Source organism: Chlorocebus sabaeus, chromosome 24 (assembly GCF_047675955.1).
Source record: "Chlorocebus sabaeus isolate Y175 chromosome 24, mChlSab1.0.hap1, whole genome shotgun sequence".
Classification (NCBI taxonomy): domain Eukaryota; kingdom Metazoa; phylum Chordata; class Mammalia; order Primates; family Cercopithecidae; genus Chlorocebus; species Chlorocebus sabaeus.
Window position 1 is genome coordinate 71,774,562 of NC_132927.1, and position 17,186 is coordinate 71,791,747.

At 50.4% G+C, this 17,186-nt stretch overlaps 1 protein-coding gene across 10 annotated transcripts in view; it reads right to left on the reverse strand.

Moving 5' to 3' along the window:
- SYNE3 (spectrin repeat containing nuclear envelope family member 3) overlaps positions 1–17,186 on the reverse strand; it is a 97,275-nt gene that overhangs the window by 26,055 nt on the left and 54,034 nt on the right. For 9 of the 10 annotated variants that reach the window (XM_007987742.3, XM_073011299.1, XM_073011298.1 and 6 more), the window contains 7 exons: positions 13,842–14,003; positions 12,374–12,721; positions 9,238–9,374; positions 6,929–7,103; positions 3,209–3,391; positions 1,777–1,920; positions 446–580 (listed from right to left, as the gene is read on the reverse strand). In XM_007987742.3, coding sequence (XP_007985933.3) covers positions 446–580; positions 1,777–1,920; positions 3,209–3,391; positions 6,929–7,103; positions 9,238–9,374; positions 12,374–12,721; positions 13,842–14,003 — 1,284 coding nt within the window. Of the gene's footprint in view, positions 1–445; positions 581–1,776; positions 1,921–3,208; positions 3,392–3,499; positions 3,730–6,928; positions 7,104–9,237; positions 9,375–12,373; positions 12,722–13,841; positions 14,004–17,186 lie in introns of those variants that run through there. The other variant, XR_012091043.1, reaches the window with a different exon arrangement.

Consider the following 17,186-nt stretch of genomic DNA (forward strand, 5'->3'; position numbering starts at 1 on the left):
CGACGAAGCTCTGTGGCCTCCAGGCCTAGTGCAGGCTGCTGGGGACCCAAGGCTGCCTGTGCTCTGGGCTGCCTAAGGATTCCAGCGACCTGCTCTCTTCTTTTGCTTCATGGCCCTAATCCCGATAGGTAATTGTGCATTGACTTGTTTGCTTGATGATTAATTGTCCATCTACCCAACTGGGGCGTAACTCCCAGAAGAGCAGGGGCCTGGGCTGTCCTGCTCTGCTACCTCCATCCTTAGGGCCACCTAGAGCACTGCCTGGCATATGGGAGGTGCTCAATAATTATCTGTTGTATGAATGAGGAAGCTAAGAAAAAAGGGAGAAAGAAAAAAGATAGGTTAGAAGGAACAAAGGCAGGAAAGGGGGGGAAAGGCCCCAGGCGTGTTGGATGACAGGGGTCTGCTCTCTGTCAAAGCACAGGCCCTTCCGCCAGCCCCTTACCTCCAGAGACCTCTGCAGGGCCTGGAAGTTGGAGGAAAGCTGGTCCATTTTGTGCTGGTGATTGGGATTCTCCTGGACCAGAGGCCTCGCAGCCTCCATCTGTGCCCCCAGGTCCAGCCCCTCTTCCTGCAGCCCCTGCAGTAGAGAAGGGAACAGGTAGGCTAATCTTCCCATCTCTCCCTCCCTCAGGGTGGCTGATCAGGGCGGAGGCTCAGAGTGGGAGAGCCTGGGAGGGGTGACTTCCCCAAGGCAGTGCGGCTCTTTCATACCAGCGGAAGTACCAACCACATGGCTGGTCTGATGGGCCCACTCTCAGGGCTGGAAAGATTTTAAAAATCAGACACCAATATTCTGGGACACCATGAAATTAAACTCTGCTACAGGCCAGATGGCATCTCCGGGGACAAGCTCACATCGGGACTCATCGTTGGCGACCACCTCTCTTTATGAAGAAACACGGCCCAATTTTAGTTTTAAAACCCAAAATGCACTATTTTTTTTCTTTTTTTTTGGAGACAGAGTTTTCTTCTGTCACCCAGGCTGGAGTGCAGTGGCACAATGTAGGCTCACTGCGACCTCCACCTCCTGGGTTCAAGCGATTCTAGTGCCTCAGCCACCTGAGTAACTGGGATTACAGATTCCTGCCACCACGCCTGGCTAATTTTTTTTTGCTTTTTTTTTTTTTTTTTTTTTTTTTTAAGTAGAGACAGGGTTTCGCCATGTTGCCCAGGCTAGTCTCAAACTCCTAAAGTCAGGCAATCTGCTCACCTCCCAAAGTGCTGGGATTACAGGCGTGAGCCACCGCTCCTGGCCTAAAATGCACTATTTTTAATGTCTTCCAGAGAACACTCTCAATTTGTGTAGGAGTTGTGCTTAGGTTTTAAAAAGAGAACTATTGTATCACATGCATTTTAAAAACCAGCAAGTTCCTTATTCAGCCAACAATGATCAACAGCCAGCCTACTTACAGTCCATGCTTCAGAACATTTATTCTTAATCCCAAAGTTGGTTTAACTGAACACCTGGCTCATTAAGAATACTTAGCAAAGCAATTCTAAAAACAAATACCAATGTTAGACTTCGGAACTGAGGAGTAAACAAAAAGACAGCTTGTCGTTTTGCTGAGCTCAAGACTCAGTTGTTTGAGGTCAGGAACCATCAGATAAACAAGCAGAGGTTCTGTTGAGATGAAAGGTCAGATCTCAGCTAAGGGTCTACATTTCTGGCTCACGGCAGCTGTCGCTTTGCTGGTTACTGCTAGACGAAGAAGCTGCTCCCAGGTGCCGCTGAGCGCCTGGGCAGGACTGATTCAGGCCTCACAGACCCCTCACCTGTAACCTTGAGAGCTGGGCCTGTTTTCCAGGAAGGTCCCTCTGAAGCCCCTTCTCAGCTTGGACCCTGGCTTGGAGGTCCACGAGCTTCCTCTGCAGGGGCTCGAAAGCCGCTCCGAAGTCTTTGTGCTGAGCGAGCAGGCTCTGTAGACACACAGGACAGCGTGCACATTAAGAGCGTTCCTCACAGGCACCGTGTTGTGAGACCTGACCTGGGCAGCCAGGCTGCTCTTGGTCTCGGCCAGCTCATGCTCACCAGGCGTTTCTCCCTCCAGGAAGCCTCCCCTGAGCCCTGATGGAGTTGGGTGCCTCTCCTTAGAGTCACCATAGTGTCCTCACAGAAGACTTTGGCCACATCCCTCTAGAACTGGGGCAAATTATACCCCTCCACCCACCGACCAAATCCCACAGGAGGCCTGTTTTTGTAAATAAAGTTTTATAGGAACCCAGCCATGCGCACACATTTACAGCTGCGTCCATGCTGCAGTGGTGGCACTGAGGAGCTGCGACAGAGACGGCCTGCCCTGCAGACTCTAAAACCTTCACTATCTGGCCCTTCACAGAAACAGTCTGCCAACGCTTGCTGTAAAGCAGCACTTTGATGTCGTCCAGTAATTGCCTATTTGTTTGTGTCCACCAGCAAGCTGTGAGTGTTTGAGGGTGAAGACCCTGGCTTCCTTTCTTCATCCCCCCAGCTCCTAGAACTGCACCAGGCCCTGCAGATGGAAGGAACATGCATGGGAGCTGAAATCACGGACTGGGTCCTGGCTGTACCCCATATGGACCATGAGCCACCTTCTTGACCATCGTGCTTCAGTGTCCTCGTGTGTAAAACAAGAAAATTAACAGTGCCTCCCTCATCGTGCTCTTACGTGGATTCAATAAGATCAAGGATCTGGAGCTCTTAGCAATGCCCTGGCCCATAGCCAGTGCCCCATAGATCATAGTTATTATTGTCGTCATCATTAGACGCTCAGCAAACATTTGTTACCTAAAAGAATAAGCTGTCCACAACGTGCCAGGCCATGTCATTGATGTAGAGTAGTCATTTTGAAATGTGTCACTAATATGAGCTTCCAGTTCCAGGGTGGTTTAAATTTTACAAGGGCTCTTATCGCCATTTTCTTATTTGACCCTCTGGTCACTCTCTGCAGAAGACTGGACTGGATTCAATTAGATTGCAGGAGGTTTGGGGACAGGGCTGGGAGGCAGACAGCTGGTGGCTAGGAAGCCAGTTAGAGGGAGCACGCAAGAATCCTACCCAGTTTACACACGAGGAGCCTGAGATTGTCCGGGACAAAGGGATACACCCAGGGCCACACGGTGGCAAGTGGCAGAGCTGAGTTTAGAACATAGGGCCATCTGCCTCCCCAGCGGGTGCTCCAGCCCCGTGGCCAGGCCAAGTCCTGAGCAGACGCCCCATGCTGCACACCTGCAGTTTGCTTTTCCTCTGCAGAAGGCTGTTATGCAGCAGGTCTCTGTCCCTCACGGAACCCGCCACCTGCTCCAGGAGTGCCGTGGCTCTCTCCTGGCCAAAGACGCCAATCAGGAGGTCTTTCTTCAGCTGCAGCATTGTCAGCGGCTCTTTCAGGCGAGAGCTTTCCATCAGGGCCACCTGTGGGAGACAGCTTCTGTGAACCACAGACTGGGCAGGACACAGCTCAGAAACACAGCCAGGAGCACAACTGTTCTGGTTGCAACTGCTTAGGTTGCAACTGCTTACCTTTGTGCAGGTGTCTGAGGAAGCAGCAAACTCAAGTAGAAACAAAATGAGCTGGCAGGCATGCGCTGGCAAGACCCTGAGTTTCGGGGTCAACTTTGATTCCTCTCTCGCCTCCCACATCTGTCTTGATACTCAAGCCTGAGTAACATCCACCTCCTACAGGCCTCAGAAGTCTGTCTCCTCTCCACGGCCTCTGCCCCTGACTGCAGCGCACCCTCAGCCTTGGGCACCTGGACCACACAGCTCCTAAACAGCTGCTGCCTCCCAGTTAGTTGGCTCCCCACCACCGACCCACCACATTGCAGCAGAACCCAGACCCAGCCAGCTTGATCCTCTACTCAGTGATCCCCCATCACCAGTAACAGTGGATGCACCCCCAGCACTACCTGCAACAGTGTTTTGGACATTTTGAAGGGAGCTACAGGCCTGTAGGAGCATGATCAGAGAGAATTCAGGAAGGCTTCCCAGAGGTGGTGATACTCAGCAGACTGCTGATGTGCAGGAGTTTGCCAGGCAAAGAGGAGAACTAAGGGGGCTCAGAAGCCTACTATAATGACAGCAGGCTGCCATACGGCCTGAACTCTGTACAGCCCAGACCCTACCTCCTCCGGGAAGCCTTCCCTGACCCCATTCCCAGCCTACACTCATTCTTCTCGCCCCAGAAGCCCTGCAACTCTTAGAGCCTGAACCAAGCCTCTGGCTCCTGTTGCCTCTCCAGCTGTTTCAGGTAAGCACCTCTTGCACTTGTAATCAAGAGTCTGGGGTTCTAGAAGCCAGAGTTTTTGTCTTTGGCTAGAGTTCTTTCATTTTATACCTGATGATGTTGCTGAGAACCCACTCTCAGACTTAAAACACTGAGCTAGGCACAGAGTTGGGAGAGAAAGAACAAAGATTCCAACCCAGGTAAGTCATTTCAATACAAGACAGAAAGTGGTCATTCTTTAAGCAAAGCTGCTAGTGCCGTGGGAGTTCAAGGCAGAGGTGGACACTCCTGGTTGGGGAAATCGAGTACTACTTTGGAGAAGGCAGTACTGATGACAGGCCTTGAAGGGTAGGTGTTTCTGGAAGAGGCAGTGTAGCCACAGCTGATGCAGCTGTACTGGCATGACCTGCAAACCAGGGCATCTAGCTTGTGTTCAGCCACAGAGAGGTCAAGCCTCTCACTGTAGGGGCGTCACCTTTACCCCCTCTTCACCAAGCTCAGACACAATATTATGGGAGTTAAGAGTTTAGGCTGGGGAGTTGAGATCATGAGTCTGGATTATGTACTGGTTGGGAAGCTAGGGGCAGTTCTGAGCCTCAGTTTCCTCTTTTGTCAAATAGGTTCCCTGGCTCTGATCCCTCATCTGCAAAACAAGGAAGATCATGGTAGCAATGGAAATAAAACTACAGTGCATAGATATTCAAAATATGTGAATTATGACAATAAAAAATCAGCAACAACCTAAGCCTCTGATTGTGGAAACATTAAATTATGGCATTCTCCAAAATAGAATATTATCCAGCCATTGAAAATGATCACTTTCATTTGAATGATTTTAAATGATGCTGAGAACAAAAGCTCAAATGTGTGGAGTGAGAATATCAGAATATACAATTATAGAACTTGATCCCAAATACATAAACATTGTAATTACATCTTCTGTCTCTTGGTGACCATATCTCATGGAAATATCTAAATGGATTTAATCAGATAAAAAGGACAGATTTGGGATCTTCTGATCTAAAATTGAGGTTTGTGGCACACATGAAATTCACTCCAGGATGCCCTGAGGAGCACCTAGAAAAGATGTCCCACCATCCTTTGGAGCATGGGGCTGGAAGAAGAGGCCCCCTGGACCCTTGGAAAGGAAGGCCATACCCTGCAGCTTAAAAACGATTAAGAGAGGTCTGGCGCAGTGGCTCATGTCTGTAATTCTAGCACTTTGGGAGGCTGGGGTGGGCAGCTCACTGGAGGTCAGGAGCTTGAGACCAGCCTGGCCAACATGATGATAAAACCCTGAGTCTACTAAAAATACAAAACATTAGCCAGGCATGGTGGTGCATGCCTCTACTTGGGAGGCTGAGGCAGGAGAATCTCTTGAACCTGGGAGGCGGAGGTTGCAGTGAGCTGAGATCGTGCCACTGCCCTCCAGCCTGGGTGATAGAACAAAACTTCATCTCCAGAAAAAAAAAAAAAAAGCCATGAAGAAAGAAAACAAATTATTGGCCCAACATAAGCCCCAAGCGGAAAATCACAAGGGTAGATGTTTCAAAATGCAGGCACATGACCAAGTAGTGTAACCAAGGGTGAGCAGGGGCCAATCCTGGTTATTGATTCTCCCCAGTAATACCAAGGTGGCAGAAAAAGCGATGGAGAAATTGCCCCATAGCATAGAAAAAAGCCACAACATGTTCATCCCTGTGGCTTGTGGGATAATGGGAGCTTTTCGTTTTCTTCTTCACATACCTTTACACTCTCCAAGTAGGTGTGCCTTTTATAATCAGAATGATTATACATCTCACACACGTTTGAGCCTTTTCCCACTCTTTGTGTCTAAGAATCTCTAGACACAAAATCATTTTATGGACTTCAGAATTCAATGATGTCAGAGACAGTACGTACAGGCATAATGGGGACACCATAATGGTGGACATCATGGCAGATGCTGTCTTCTGCTCATCCCACAGTCATTCCTCCTCCTCTCTTCCCAAACCACCAGCATTTTGGGATGCAAAGTGCTCAGTTCCGGGGCACTGAGTCTAATTGGTACAAACCAGTTACGGTAATCCCATCACCCTTGCCGGTGATTGGTCCAGGAATAATCATATGACCTTGACCAGCCAATGAGATGTAAGGGGAGTGTGCAGGAGTCGGGAGTATTTGAAAGGTGGAAGTGGAGGTGGAGAGAGCCCCGAGCACCCGCGGCTCCATTCGGAGCCAGTTGATATTCATGGGACATGCATGTTTGGAGCCAAAGCAGCCATGCTGGGGCCATGAAGGGAGACCTGGCTTAGACCTACAAAGGGCTTGGTCCTGGTGACACCACTGAGCTATGGCCTGGCACCCTGGACTGCCTGAATGTCCCTGTTTTAAGATACCACAGGTCAGGTCAGGTTTCCTGCCACTTGCAGCCGCAGTAAAGGCAATGGCCTGATAGATAACGCTGCTCTCTCAGGACTGCTGATGCCTCCACCTGGGAGGTGCTTGCGGGCGGGGAGCGTCCCTACGGAGCCCCGGGTTAACCCGGAGCCGAGCTGACCTTTGTCACTGTAACAAGCAAGCATGGACACTCCCTGTGCACCAGGACTCAGCAGACCGGGCGCAGTGAGCTCTCCCCAGATATCCAGAGGACCCGGCAATGGGCCTTGCCCTGGGAGAGAGGCTGAAACACCATGCCCCGCCAGTGGCCCACCCCAGCCACACCCAGTTGGCAGGACCACGGTTACCTCGATCTGGGGTAGGAAGGTGTGAAGGGAAGGCAGGTCCTGCAGGCTGGCAGTGACCTCCAAGAGCCGCTGGGCCAGGGCCCTCCACAGCTGCAGATCCTGCAGAGGCCGCTGGAAATGCTGCCACAGCTCCACCCCCGCGGCATTGCGCAGCCTGGCACTCTTCCCCTTCAGGCTGCAAGGAGTGTGGAGGGAGAAAACGAGGGAGGAGAGAGAGTGGGTTCAGTCCAGGGATGAGGCCTCCACCAAGACCCTCAAGAGGCCCAGGGTGCACTGCTCCCAGGATAGGCCTTCTCCTATCTCAGTTGCTGGTAGTGTCTGCAGCAGTAGATACAAGATGTAGCTGGAAGGGACTCTGGTTAATATTACTATGAAAAGGCATCAGCAGCAGGCCTGGGGTCTTCCTGAGGACAAACACCAGGGCTCCTTGGGACCTGTGGGCTCTTATATAATTTACATTCATGGGCAAGATACGGTGGCTCACACCTGTAGTCCCAGCACTTTGGGAGGCCAAAGCAGGAGGATCACTTGAGGCCAGGAGTATGAGACTAGCCTGAGCAATATAGCAAGACCCCATCTCTACAAAAAAAAACCCCAAAATTAGCCAGGCATCATGGTGCATGCCTGTAGTCCTAGCTACTTGGGAGGCTGAGGTAGGAGGATTGCTTGAAACCAGGAATTCGAGGTTGCAGTAAGCTGTGATTGCACCACTGCACTCCAACCTAGGTGACAGAGCAACACCTGTCTCCAAAGTAAATACGTAAATACGTAAGAGGCATGAGTGTTCTCTGATTCTATAGTAGGTATAAAGAGCTGGGAGTCTGGAGCCAGACAGGCCAGCTATGTGACCTTAAGTGGTTCAATATTAATAAGCCTCAGTTTTCTCACCTATGAAATAGGCAACACAGTGTTCCTCGCATATAATCATTTTAAGTGTTAGATGAGATGACACATGGAGACATTATTCTTCCAGTAAGAGAAGAATAATTAATTCAGACTGGCCCTCCCACTGAGTACAAAAACAAAAGGCAAACAAAAAATTGCTTGATCAAAGTTTTAAAAAACAAGTAATAAAAATGTGAGTCTAACATCCAAAGCTACTTTGACCCTGAGGGCACTTGCCAATCTGGAAGAAATAGCTGCAAAACTGAGTTAGGGTTTTGGCAGCCTCTCAGGATAAGAGTATCAAAAATGGGCAGATTCTGAAAACAGCACCTCACATGAAGCTGGGATCGCAAAGGTCCATGCCCTCAGGATAAAAATGCGCTGCAAGCAAGCCAGTCCAACAGACGGATAGCCCAGCTGCATGACCAGGGAATACAAGCCTTGAAGATGAATTACGGAGACCCTAGACTAGTCCTGCCTGCCCCCAGGCATCTGGCAGAAGCAAACAAAACCCTTTCTTGAGTAAGATAACGTCATTCTAGGCCCATTTAATTTCTACAAATAATTTTTCAATGTCCAGCACCAAGTCATAGGAAACCAGTACCTGAAACCTCAGTGAGAGAAACCAGAGAGAGAGGAAGACCCTTGGCCACTCTGTTTCCCTGCCTGCTTCATGCACAGGAAATTCAACCCCCCAACCCCAGTCCTACCCCTACTTTAGCATCCCATGGGGGATCCAGGCCACTGCCCCAGTTTTGTAGATGTGGGCCTGAGCATGCTGTGGGATGAGAGACACACGGCAAAGGAGGAGCTTCCTTCTGAAAGAGCTCCCTGCACCAGGCAGAGGTAGGAGACCCGCGACAGCTGTGTGGACAGTTGTACCATGTTCAGAACACCTCGGAGGCTCATGCAGTGAAGACAGGTAACAGATTTCAAATCAACACTTGGCTCAGTTCCGCACAGGGAGCATACAGGGCTGCTGCTTTTGCTACAACTAGGAAGCTGGAGGTCCTGCTGTGCCTGAGCCCAGGGGCTGAGGGGGCAGGTGGAGGCTGGTCTGGAGACGGCTCGGATGTTGAAGTCAGCATCCGAAGGCAGGGGAATGGAGTCTGTCTATTGAAAAGTCCTCCCTTTGGGCCATTACCCCTCCCCAGTGCTAACCTGCATAAAGAGTCATGATAGGATGGATGGCTCAACCACTAGCCTGGATAAAGTTCAGGCCTCTTTCTGGGAGCAAATGCAGAGCAGTCAAAGGCGACAGTGTCTGAGCTAAGAGAGAACCTGCAAAAGCCAGTCATTGAGAGGTGCAAAGAATGATTTAGAAGTTACTATGTTGCAGGAGAAAGCAAGCCTGCCTTCTGGAGATGGGGAAATGTGGGTTCCAGCACACCCTGAGTGCCACCGCCCTCAGCCTTCCCAGATACCTCTGATACTCCTGGATGGCAGCGATGACACTGTCAGAGAGTGGCTTCAGGTCATGGGGGAAGACGATGAGCTCCTTCAGCTGGGCTTGCAGCCGGTCCACCCGGGGCTCCTCTGAGGCCAGCGCCGCCCGTGTTGCCTGCAGCACATGACGATACCACAGCAGGAGGATGAGGCTCCTCAACAGGGTAAGTATGTGTGTGCAGGGGGGTGACCGTGGCCAGTGAGGGTGGGCCAGGCTGGGCAGAAACTGTCACCAGGGGCAGGAACTGGGGTCCCACTCTTGAGCTCAATCCCTGCCCTCCCATCTCCAGCTCCATGACCTGGAACTCAACCTTTCCTGTCTGTTGCTGGGCTATAGTTCTGCTCTTTTGTATCCCCTACCTCCCAGCATTGCCATGGCAAAGCTTGGAACCTAATGATACAAATAACTAATACTCAAGGGACACCAATGCCAGGCTGAGCGCCCTGGGTGTCCCATTCGTTTAAGCCTCGCAACAGTCCTGAAAGGCTAGTCTCTGTGTCCCAATGTTATTTACAAGGAAACGGGCTAAGAGCTGTCTGATGGTTGCAGAGTCTGCAGATGGTGGACCCGACATCAGAGCAGGGCCTCTTCATGCCTCTAAAGGTGCCTGTGAACCCAGTTATTATTCTCAGCAGGCCTAGAAGATATTTGCATGGACTATTCCTAAGTTGCTTCACTTCAATGTGTGCAGACACTCCAGACACAGCCTTTCCCTGCTGTCCTGGGAAGTTCTACATTTGACCGTGATCTGCAGGACTCCCAGTCCCTTGCTTGGCCCTGCTCAGTAGCAGGCAAGGTGGGGTAGTGGAAAGTGCATGGGCTTTGCCACAACACAGAGCTGGCCTGGAGACCTACCTCTGTCTTTCCTAGCTGTGCACTTTGGGCTGTTTCCTCATTGATAAATGGGGTCACTTTCACCAACCACATGGGTCGGGTGATATTGACAAGGCACTTGGTACAGAGCAGGGGTACATTGGTCCCTCCCCATCCCCAGCTCCCTCAATCCCAGGAGGCAGCCTTGTGCTTCTGCCTTTCTTGACTATACCGACCTCTGCTCGATCCTTCATTCACGAGGAACCAGGGGCAGCTCCAATTAGGCTTAGCCTGGGGTGACCCACGGATGAACAGGGTTTAGAGGATTAAGCTCAAGGGAGAAAGCACAAATAGAGGGAAGGATTTTAGGCAGTGGCTGGGGCAATACGGGCATAGCGGCTGCCACTGTGTAGGCAGAAGGACACAGAATCTGCCCAGCCAGCCCTGTTCATTCTCAAAAATATTCCTATCGCTATTCAATTAGTTAGCAAATATAATGACGTCTATGAAAGTTTTCACAGACCAGACACAGTTGGTTTGTGGGAACTGGCAGGTTGAAAATCATTCATGAAGAAGCCCGGCATATCAGTGGTCAGGAAAGCTGGCTGGCCAACAGGAATTCAGCCAAAGAAGGGCAAGGGTGCAGAGGGTGAGCAAGACTGGGGGCTGCCCCTGGAGAGAGGCCTGTCCAGGCCACTGGAAGGCCCATCATCAACTTGAGGCAGTACAGGAACACCCAGGGCCCTCATTCCTGGGAAGGATGCTGCCCCATGGCTGGGTGGCCTGGCTAAGCATGACCTTTTTCTAGGCTCAGTTCCCTCCTTGTAAAAATAAGACCGCATCCCTTCCAGCTCTGTCTGACATGCTGTGCTGGGATCTATACTGTTATCAGGTTTAGTTTGCTGATTCCTTGGGAGGCTCAGGAGGGTGGACCCTGCCAGGTCGTTGCATTTCTGACCTGACACTGGATAAGCCACACATCCACTCTGACTTCAACGTTCGATGAAAACAGTCTCCCTGAAACAGACAAGGGTCCTGTTCTGGCCAGCAGAGGGATAACGCAAGTCATACCCAGCCCTCTGCTCTCTCAGGAGCATCCCAGGGTTGCAGTCCCGGAGGGGACAGACCCACTGATGTCTGGATTCCTGGTCCGTTCCTCTTGCTATGTTAATTTTCTAGAACTGGGAGCCTGAGCTGGCCCAGTGGTTGGAAGCATATGACCTTTAGTCAGATTACCTGGGTTCGAGTTAAAATCCCTATCTCCACCTATTGGATGTATAACCACGGGCAAGTCTCCCAGCCTCTCAGTGCTTCATTTCACACATAACAGAAGTTAAAGTAATTTTCCCAAAGCCACTGGTTAGCAAGGAGAGAAGCTAGGACTTAAACCCAGCTAGTCTGGCCCCAAAGTCCCCATCCCTCACCACTGTGCCATACCACCTCCAATGAGCATTGAGGCACACAGTCCTAAAGAGCGGGGGGGAGGCGGGGTACAGTTCCCTTTGCAGGAAGGTGATCACTGCAGGGTAACCTGTTCTGCTACAAGATCAAACGAGAAGACAGCCCTGAAGAATACGTGCCCTTTGTTTCTCCCTACAAAAAATATTGTTGCATATGGGCAAAGATTAGAAGGAAGAGGAAAAATATAACAACAGTGGCAGAGTGCAGGTAAGATCTGGGATGGCTTCCCTTGGAGATATCACCTCTCATGGAGTCGTGATCCTGAGTTAACAATATATACAGACAGAGGTGGGGAGGGACGTTGCTTATTATTTTAAAACTCTCTTTATCCACAAGTCAAGCTTCGGTTCGTATACCTGCAGGGAGGGGTGGGGAGCCTCTGATGGGATGTCATGTCTGGTCTGGGAAGCACCCCCGCCATGTGGGCCTCTGCTGCTTGGCCTCCTAGAGGCCCATGTTTGTTCCCCATCATCTCCACACTAAGAGTTTCCCCTTCTGATCCAATATTCCCTGTTCCACGCAGAGGAAGCCCACATCTTATCCCACCACTGGGCAAAAGACTAGCTTTGAGGCCCAACCCTGGCTGCCTCATCCACCTCTGCTGTTACTTCTTCACAGACCCACCATGTGACTCTAGGGATGCTGGGGGAAAAAAAATCTCTGCAGGGCCCAGCTTCCTCCTCCAGAAAATGGGGATAAACATCAAACTTGTCTACTCCCCGCTCAGGGAGCTAAGATATCAAGAATCCTGGAGAAGCAGAGTGAGTGGAGGTCTGAGTGCCAGGACCCTGGGGCATAGACGGCAACCCGGGCTTTGTGACTTGGCCAAACATGTTTACCGAGTAGCGTCTCCAGTGGGCCACCAGCTCATCCTCAGTCCCCGCCTTCGCCGCAGGCTGCAGGCCCTCCTGGGCCAGCCTCTGCAGGACCATCCTGAACTCGCTGAGCTCGGCCTCCAGCTGCTTAATCTGCTGTTCAAAGGCTCCCCTGGACTGGAGCAGGCCCCGCAGCCGCTCCTCCTCCTCCTCCCAGAGGGCACGCAGCTTCTCCAGAACTTTCCTCATCTCTTCCAGTTCTCCGGTGATCTTCTCTGCACCCAAAGGAGAGGTGTTCCGAATGACGCCCACAGACTGCTCCTCCAGCCTCTCCAGAGACTGCTCGCCCCTGGGAAAATCTTTGGCAATGTCCTGAAGAGGGTAGCGGGGGTGAGGGAAAAACAGGCAGGGAAAAAGAAAACAGTTGGTGCATCTTCCAGAGCAGACCTAGGACTGCCCTGCAAAACACTGATTCCTGGAGTCCTGTGTTTGAGCCAGAGGGGCCTTCCCAAGGGCTGTACTGTCTGCCTTAAGCAGCATGGACTCACCACCTGAGAACCTTATTCCTTCCCCATTAGTCTTTTTCAAGCCATTTGATTAAGTCAAGGAGGAAGTCTCTGTTGGGTGCTTCTGTCTTGAATACTTTCTGACATTTGTTTATCTTCCTTTCCACGCCTTCAGCTGGAAACGGTGTGTAGCCAAATAGAACCAAATGGTTCCATTCAGTTTCATTGTATTTATTTGTGTGGTTATCTACCTATTTGGAATCGGCACCATCTTTTCCATTTATGACAGTGATATTTTTCTTTCTAAATAAATAATCATCAGTTTTTTTAAAAAAAATGAGCCCATTTAAATACAAATATTGAAGAAATAGTTCAGGTACTGCACAGTTGTGGCAAAATTTATCAAGTGCTTCTTGAATTATTAAAGGCATTCTACCCACTCACTTTATGGACGGAGTCAGGGGCTCACTGAAAGCCACACAGCAGGTGAAAAGTGGGGAGCCCACTTCTCCCGAAGGCAGACCTGGTGCCTGCACCACGGTTCTTCTCCCTTGGCACCATTGCCACGTGGGCTGGATCGCTCTGTGCTGTGTGGGGCTGTCCTGTGCACTGTACGGTGGTTTTGCAGCACCCCTGGCCGCCACCCGGATGCAGTAGCAGCATCCACCCCCTCTACCTTCTTAGGACATTGCCAAAGATTTTCCTCGGGACGAGGAGTCTCTAGATACTGCCAAATGCCCCCCATTTGAGACCACTGGCCTAGACTGTGCTTCTGTGGTCCTGGGTTTCCAAATGCTCTGCTGGCCAGGGATTTCCATAAAGCCTCTGAAGACCCAAGCATTTAGGCTAGATTCCACGCTTCTCCTCACGGGGGTCTGTGGGTACTTATATATTCTGTGGCACCGAGCACTGTCCTATTAAAGAAACTATGCCATAGAATCCACCCTCCCTAGGGTCCCTCTGGTTGAGACACAGCTGGGGATTACCTGCAGTGTAGAGAGGCGCTGCATGATGGGCAGCTTGCATTTCCGCCCGAGGCAGCCATTCACCTTCTCCACCACCGCCTTCAGCCACAGTTGGAACTCGTCCACGCCTGCCTGGTACTCCTCATGCTCCCGGGCCACCTGCTCCAGCAGATCTACCCGGTCCTGCAGGAGGAGGAGAATCACCAGCCATGAGGGTCCCCAGCCCAGACAGCCCAAAGGCCAGAAAACCCATAGCCTGCCTCTGTGTGTGTGTGTGTGTGTGTGTGTGTGTCTGTGATTGTGTGTGTTAGCAGGAGGTGCAACCAACCCCCAGCCCTTTCTCTAGACACAAAGAGCTCTCAGATACTCTGTTCTGCCTTACAAGCAATAAGCCAAGAGACTTGGCTTTGGAGACCAGAGCATGTTGGCACTGGGCCCTGTCACTATGCAGCTGGCTTTCTTGTCTGCCACATCCTAGGAGTCTTGCCACATTCAACACTGAGGCGGCAGCAGCAACAACATTAGCACTACTACTACTACATCACACTATCGTTTTGAGCACTCACCAAGGTGCTGGGCATTGCTCTAAGAGCTTGACACACACGAGCTCAGTGAACTCTCCTGACCACTCCATAAGGTGGTACCATTACAATCCCAGTTTGACAGATGAGGACACCAAGATATAGAGAGATAAAGCGATTTGCCCAAGGGCACCCAGCTAGGAAAGCACCAAGATTCAATCTGAGCTGGGCTGAATGCTAGAAACCAGTATTTCTAGCTCCATTACACAACAGTGTCCACAGGGTGTGCAAATCAATGGCAAACTGCCCCATTTTCCCATGAATACAGTGATATGTGTTGCATGGGTTGGAGTCATCTCTATTTTCAGCCAGTCCCACCAAAGGTCTTAACAACACAGGGGCAAGACGATGTCCTGAGGGTGGCTGACATTTGGAAAAATGATGGTGTCCCTGCTATGAGCCAGACTGTACTCCTAGAGACTAAGTTTTTCAAAACACGCCCTGATCACAGTGCTGTCTCCCCATATTCCTTCATGGCTCCCCACTGGCCCCAGGCCCAAGTCCAATCCTTGTAGCCTATCATTTCAAGGACAGGTCCCCATGATGTAGCTCTGTGGTCCAGCAGTCAGGACCCACTGCCTGTGGCTTGAACCTTGGCCCCACCTTAGGCACCTAATTAACCCTTCTGTGCCCAAGTCCCCTCATCCATATGGTATGGTTAATAACACCTGCCTCACTGGGAGAAAGTAAGATGAAATGGGCCAGAGCTCACACAGCCCCCAAAACAGAGACTGGTAACTGGCAAGCGCTTAACAACCTCGAGGCGTTGCTGATCATCTCCTGCCTTCTCCAAGCTCTTCTGACACCCCCAGCGGGTGCCCACCTGCAATACTAACCCCAGGCTCCCTTCTCACTCTGAGGCTATGCCCATTGCCCCAGGCTGAATTAACGGCCTTCCGTCTGCGTTCCCAAACCACTGGGATGCAACTTCATCACAGCAGTTGTCCATGGCATCGTCACCCACTGGGGGATCCAGGAGGTCCCTAGAAAAAAGGCTGCCCCTGTTATTTCATCTCCCGGGGTCTAGCTCAGGGCATGCTCTGGGAACACTTCCTGAATGGCAGGAAGCACAAATCTGGAGTGTTTGCCATCGGAGGGAAGTTTCCAAAGACAGCCAAGAAAAAGGAAAAAGGAGACTCATTCAATAAGCACCTATGCTAGGTGTGCGTGAAACTTCAAAGCATTATCTTATTTAATACGCAAACAATCACAAAACCCTCCTATTCTGCAAATGTCCAGACTGGAGTTGGGATGTCACAGAACTCTCTTGGTCTTGCAGAAAAGATTCCAACAGCGAGTGTCAGACTCCAAAATCATTGACTGTTTCTGTCAAGGGCCACCCAGGAAATGCTTTTAGCTTGGCCTGCCATATGGAGCTCCTCCACCGCCGGCATGCAGCTTCTGTTGTAGCACATGAGTAGCTGCAGATAACGTGAAAAGAATGGCCGCATTCCAATAAAACTTTAATTATGAACACTGAAATGTTTTTCATGTCATTTTCACACATCAAGAAATATTTGGCTTTTCATTTTTTCCCAACCATTTGAAAATATAAAAGCCATTCTAGCTCATGCTTATAATCCCAGCATTTTGGGAGGTTGAGGCAGGAGGATTCCTTGAGCCCAGGAGTTCAAGACTAGCCTAGGTAACACAGTCAGACCTCATTTTTACAAAAAATAAATAAAAACATTAGCCGGGTGTGGTGGTGTGCACTTGTAGTCTCAGCTACTCGGGAGGCTGAGGCTGAAGCTACGAATGGGCTGGATGTGGTGAATGAACCAAAGCTGGCTGACCTCAGCTCTTCACTGTGGAGCCAGGCCCTGTCCAGGAGGGTTCTGACCATCCATCAAGCTAAGTCAGACATTCTCAGCTGGGCAGAGTGAACGGGCAAATGCATCTGAAACGCACCCTCAACTCTTTCAGATATGCCTTTCTCTTCTTTGGGAAGCTCCTTACCAAATCTAGAAATATGAATTCATATAAACCTTGCAACCACCACTGCAAGTAGAAGAAAATATCCCCATTTTAGAAACGGGAAGCCCAGGCTTAGGACCAAGCCCTTCCGTAGAGAGCTGAAAAGTTCTCTCAAAGCTGGGCATGGTGGCTCATGTCTGTAATCCCAGCACTTTGGGAGGTTGAGGCAGGAGGATCGCTTGAGCCCAGGAGATTGAGACCAGCCTTGGAAACATAGTGATATGGCATCTCTACAAAAAATTTAAAGATTAGCTGGGTTTGTGAAGCACGCTTGTAGTCCCAGCTACTTGGGAGGTTGAGGCGGGAGGATCGCTTGAGCCTGGGAGATAGAGGCTGCAGTGAGCTGTGACTGCACCACTGCACTCCAGCCTATCTCACCTGACAGAACAAGACTCTGTCTCAAAAAATAACAACAACAATAACAAATGTTGAGCACTCCAACTGGGGTTGTGAAAAACAGAAATAACATTGGAGGCACCATACATTCTTATTTAGAAACCTATTTTTATTTCTTATTTTTTGAAACAGAGACTCGCTGTGTCCCCTGGACTGGAGTACAATGGCCTGGTCTTGGCTCACTGTAACCTCTGCCTCCTGGGTTCAAGCGATTCTCATGCCTCAGCCTCCCAAGTAGCTGTGATTACAGGGGTGCACCATGATGCCTAGCTTTTTTTCTCTTTTATTTCTTTTCTTTTCTTTCTTTCTTTCTTTTTTTTTTTTTTTTTGTATTTTTAGAAGAGATGGGGTTTCACCATGTTGGCTAGGTTGGTTTCGAACTCCTGACCTCAAGTGATCCACCCGCCTCAGCCTC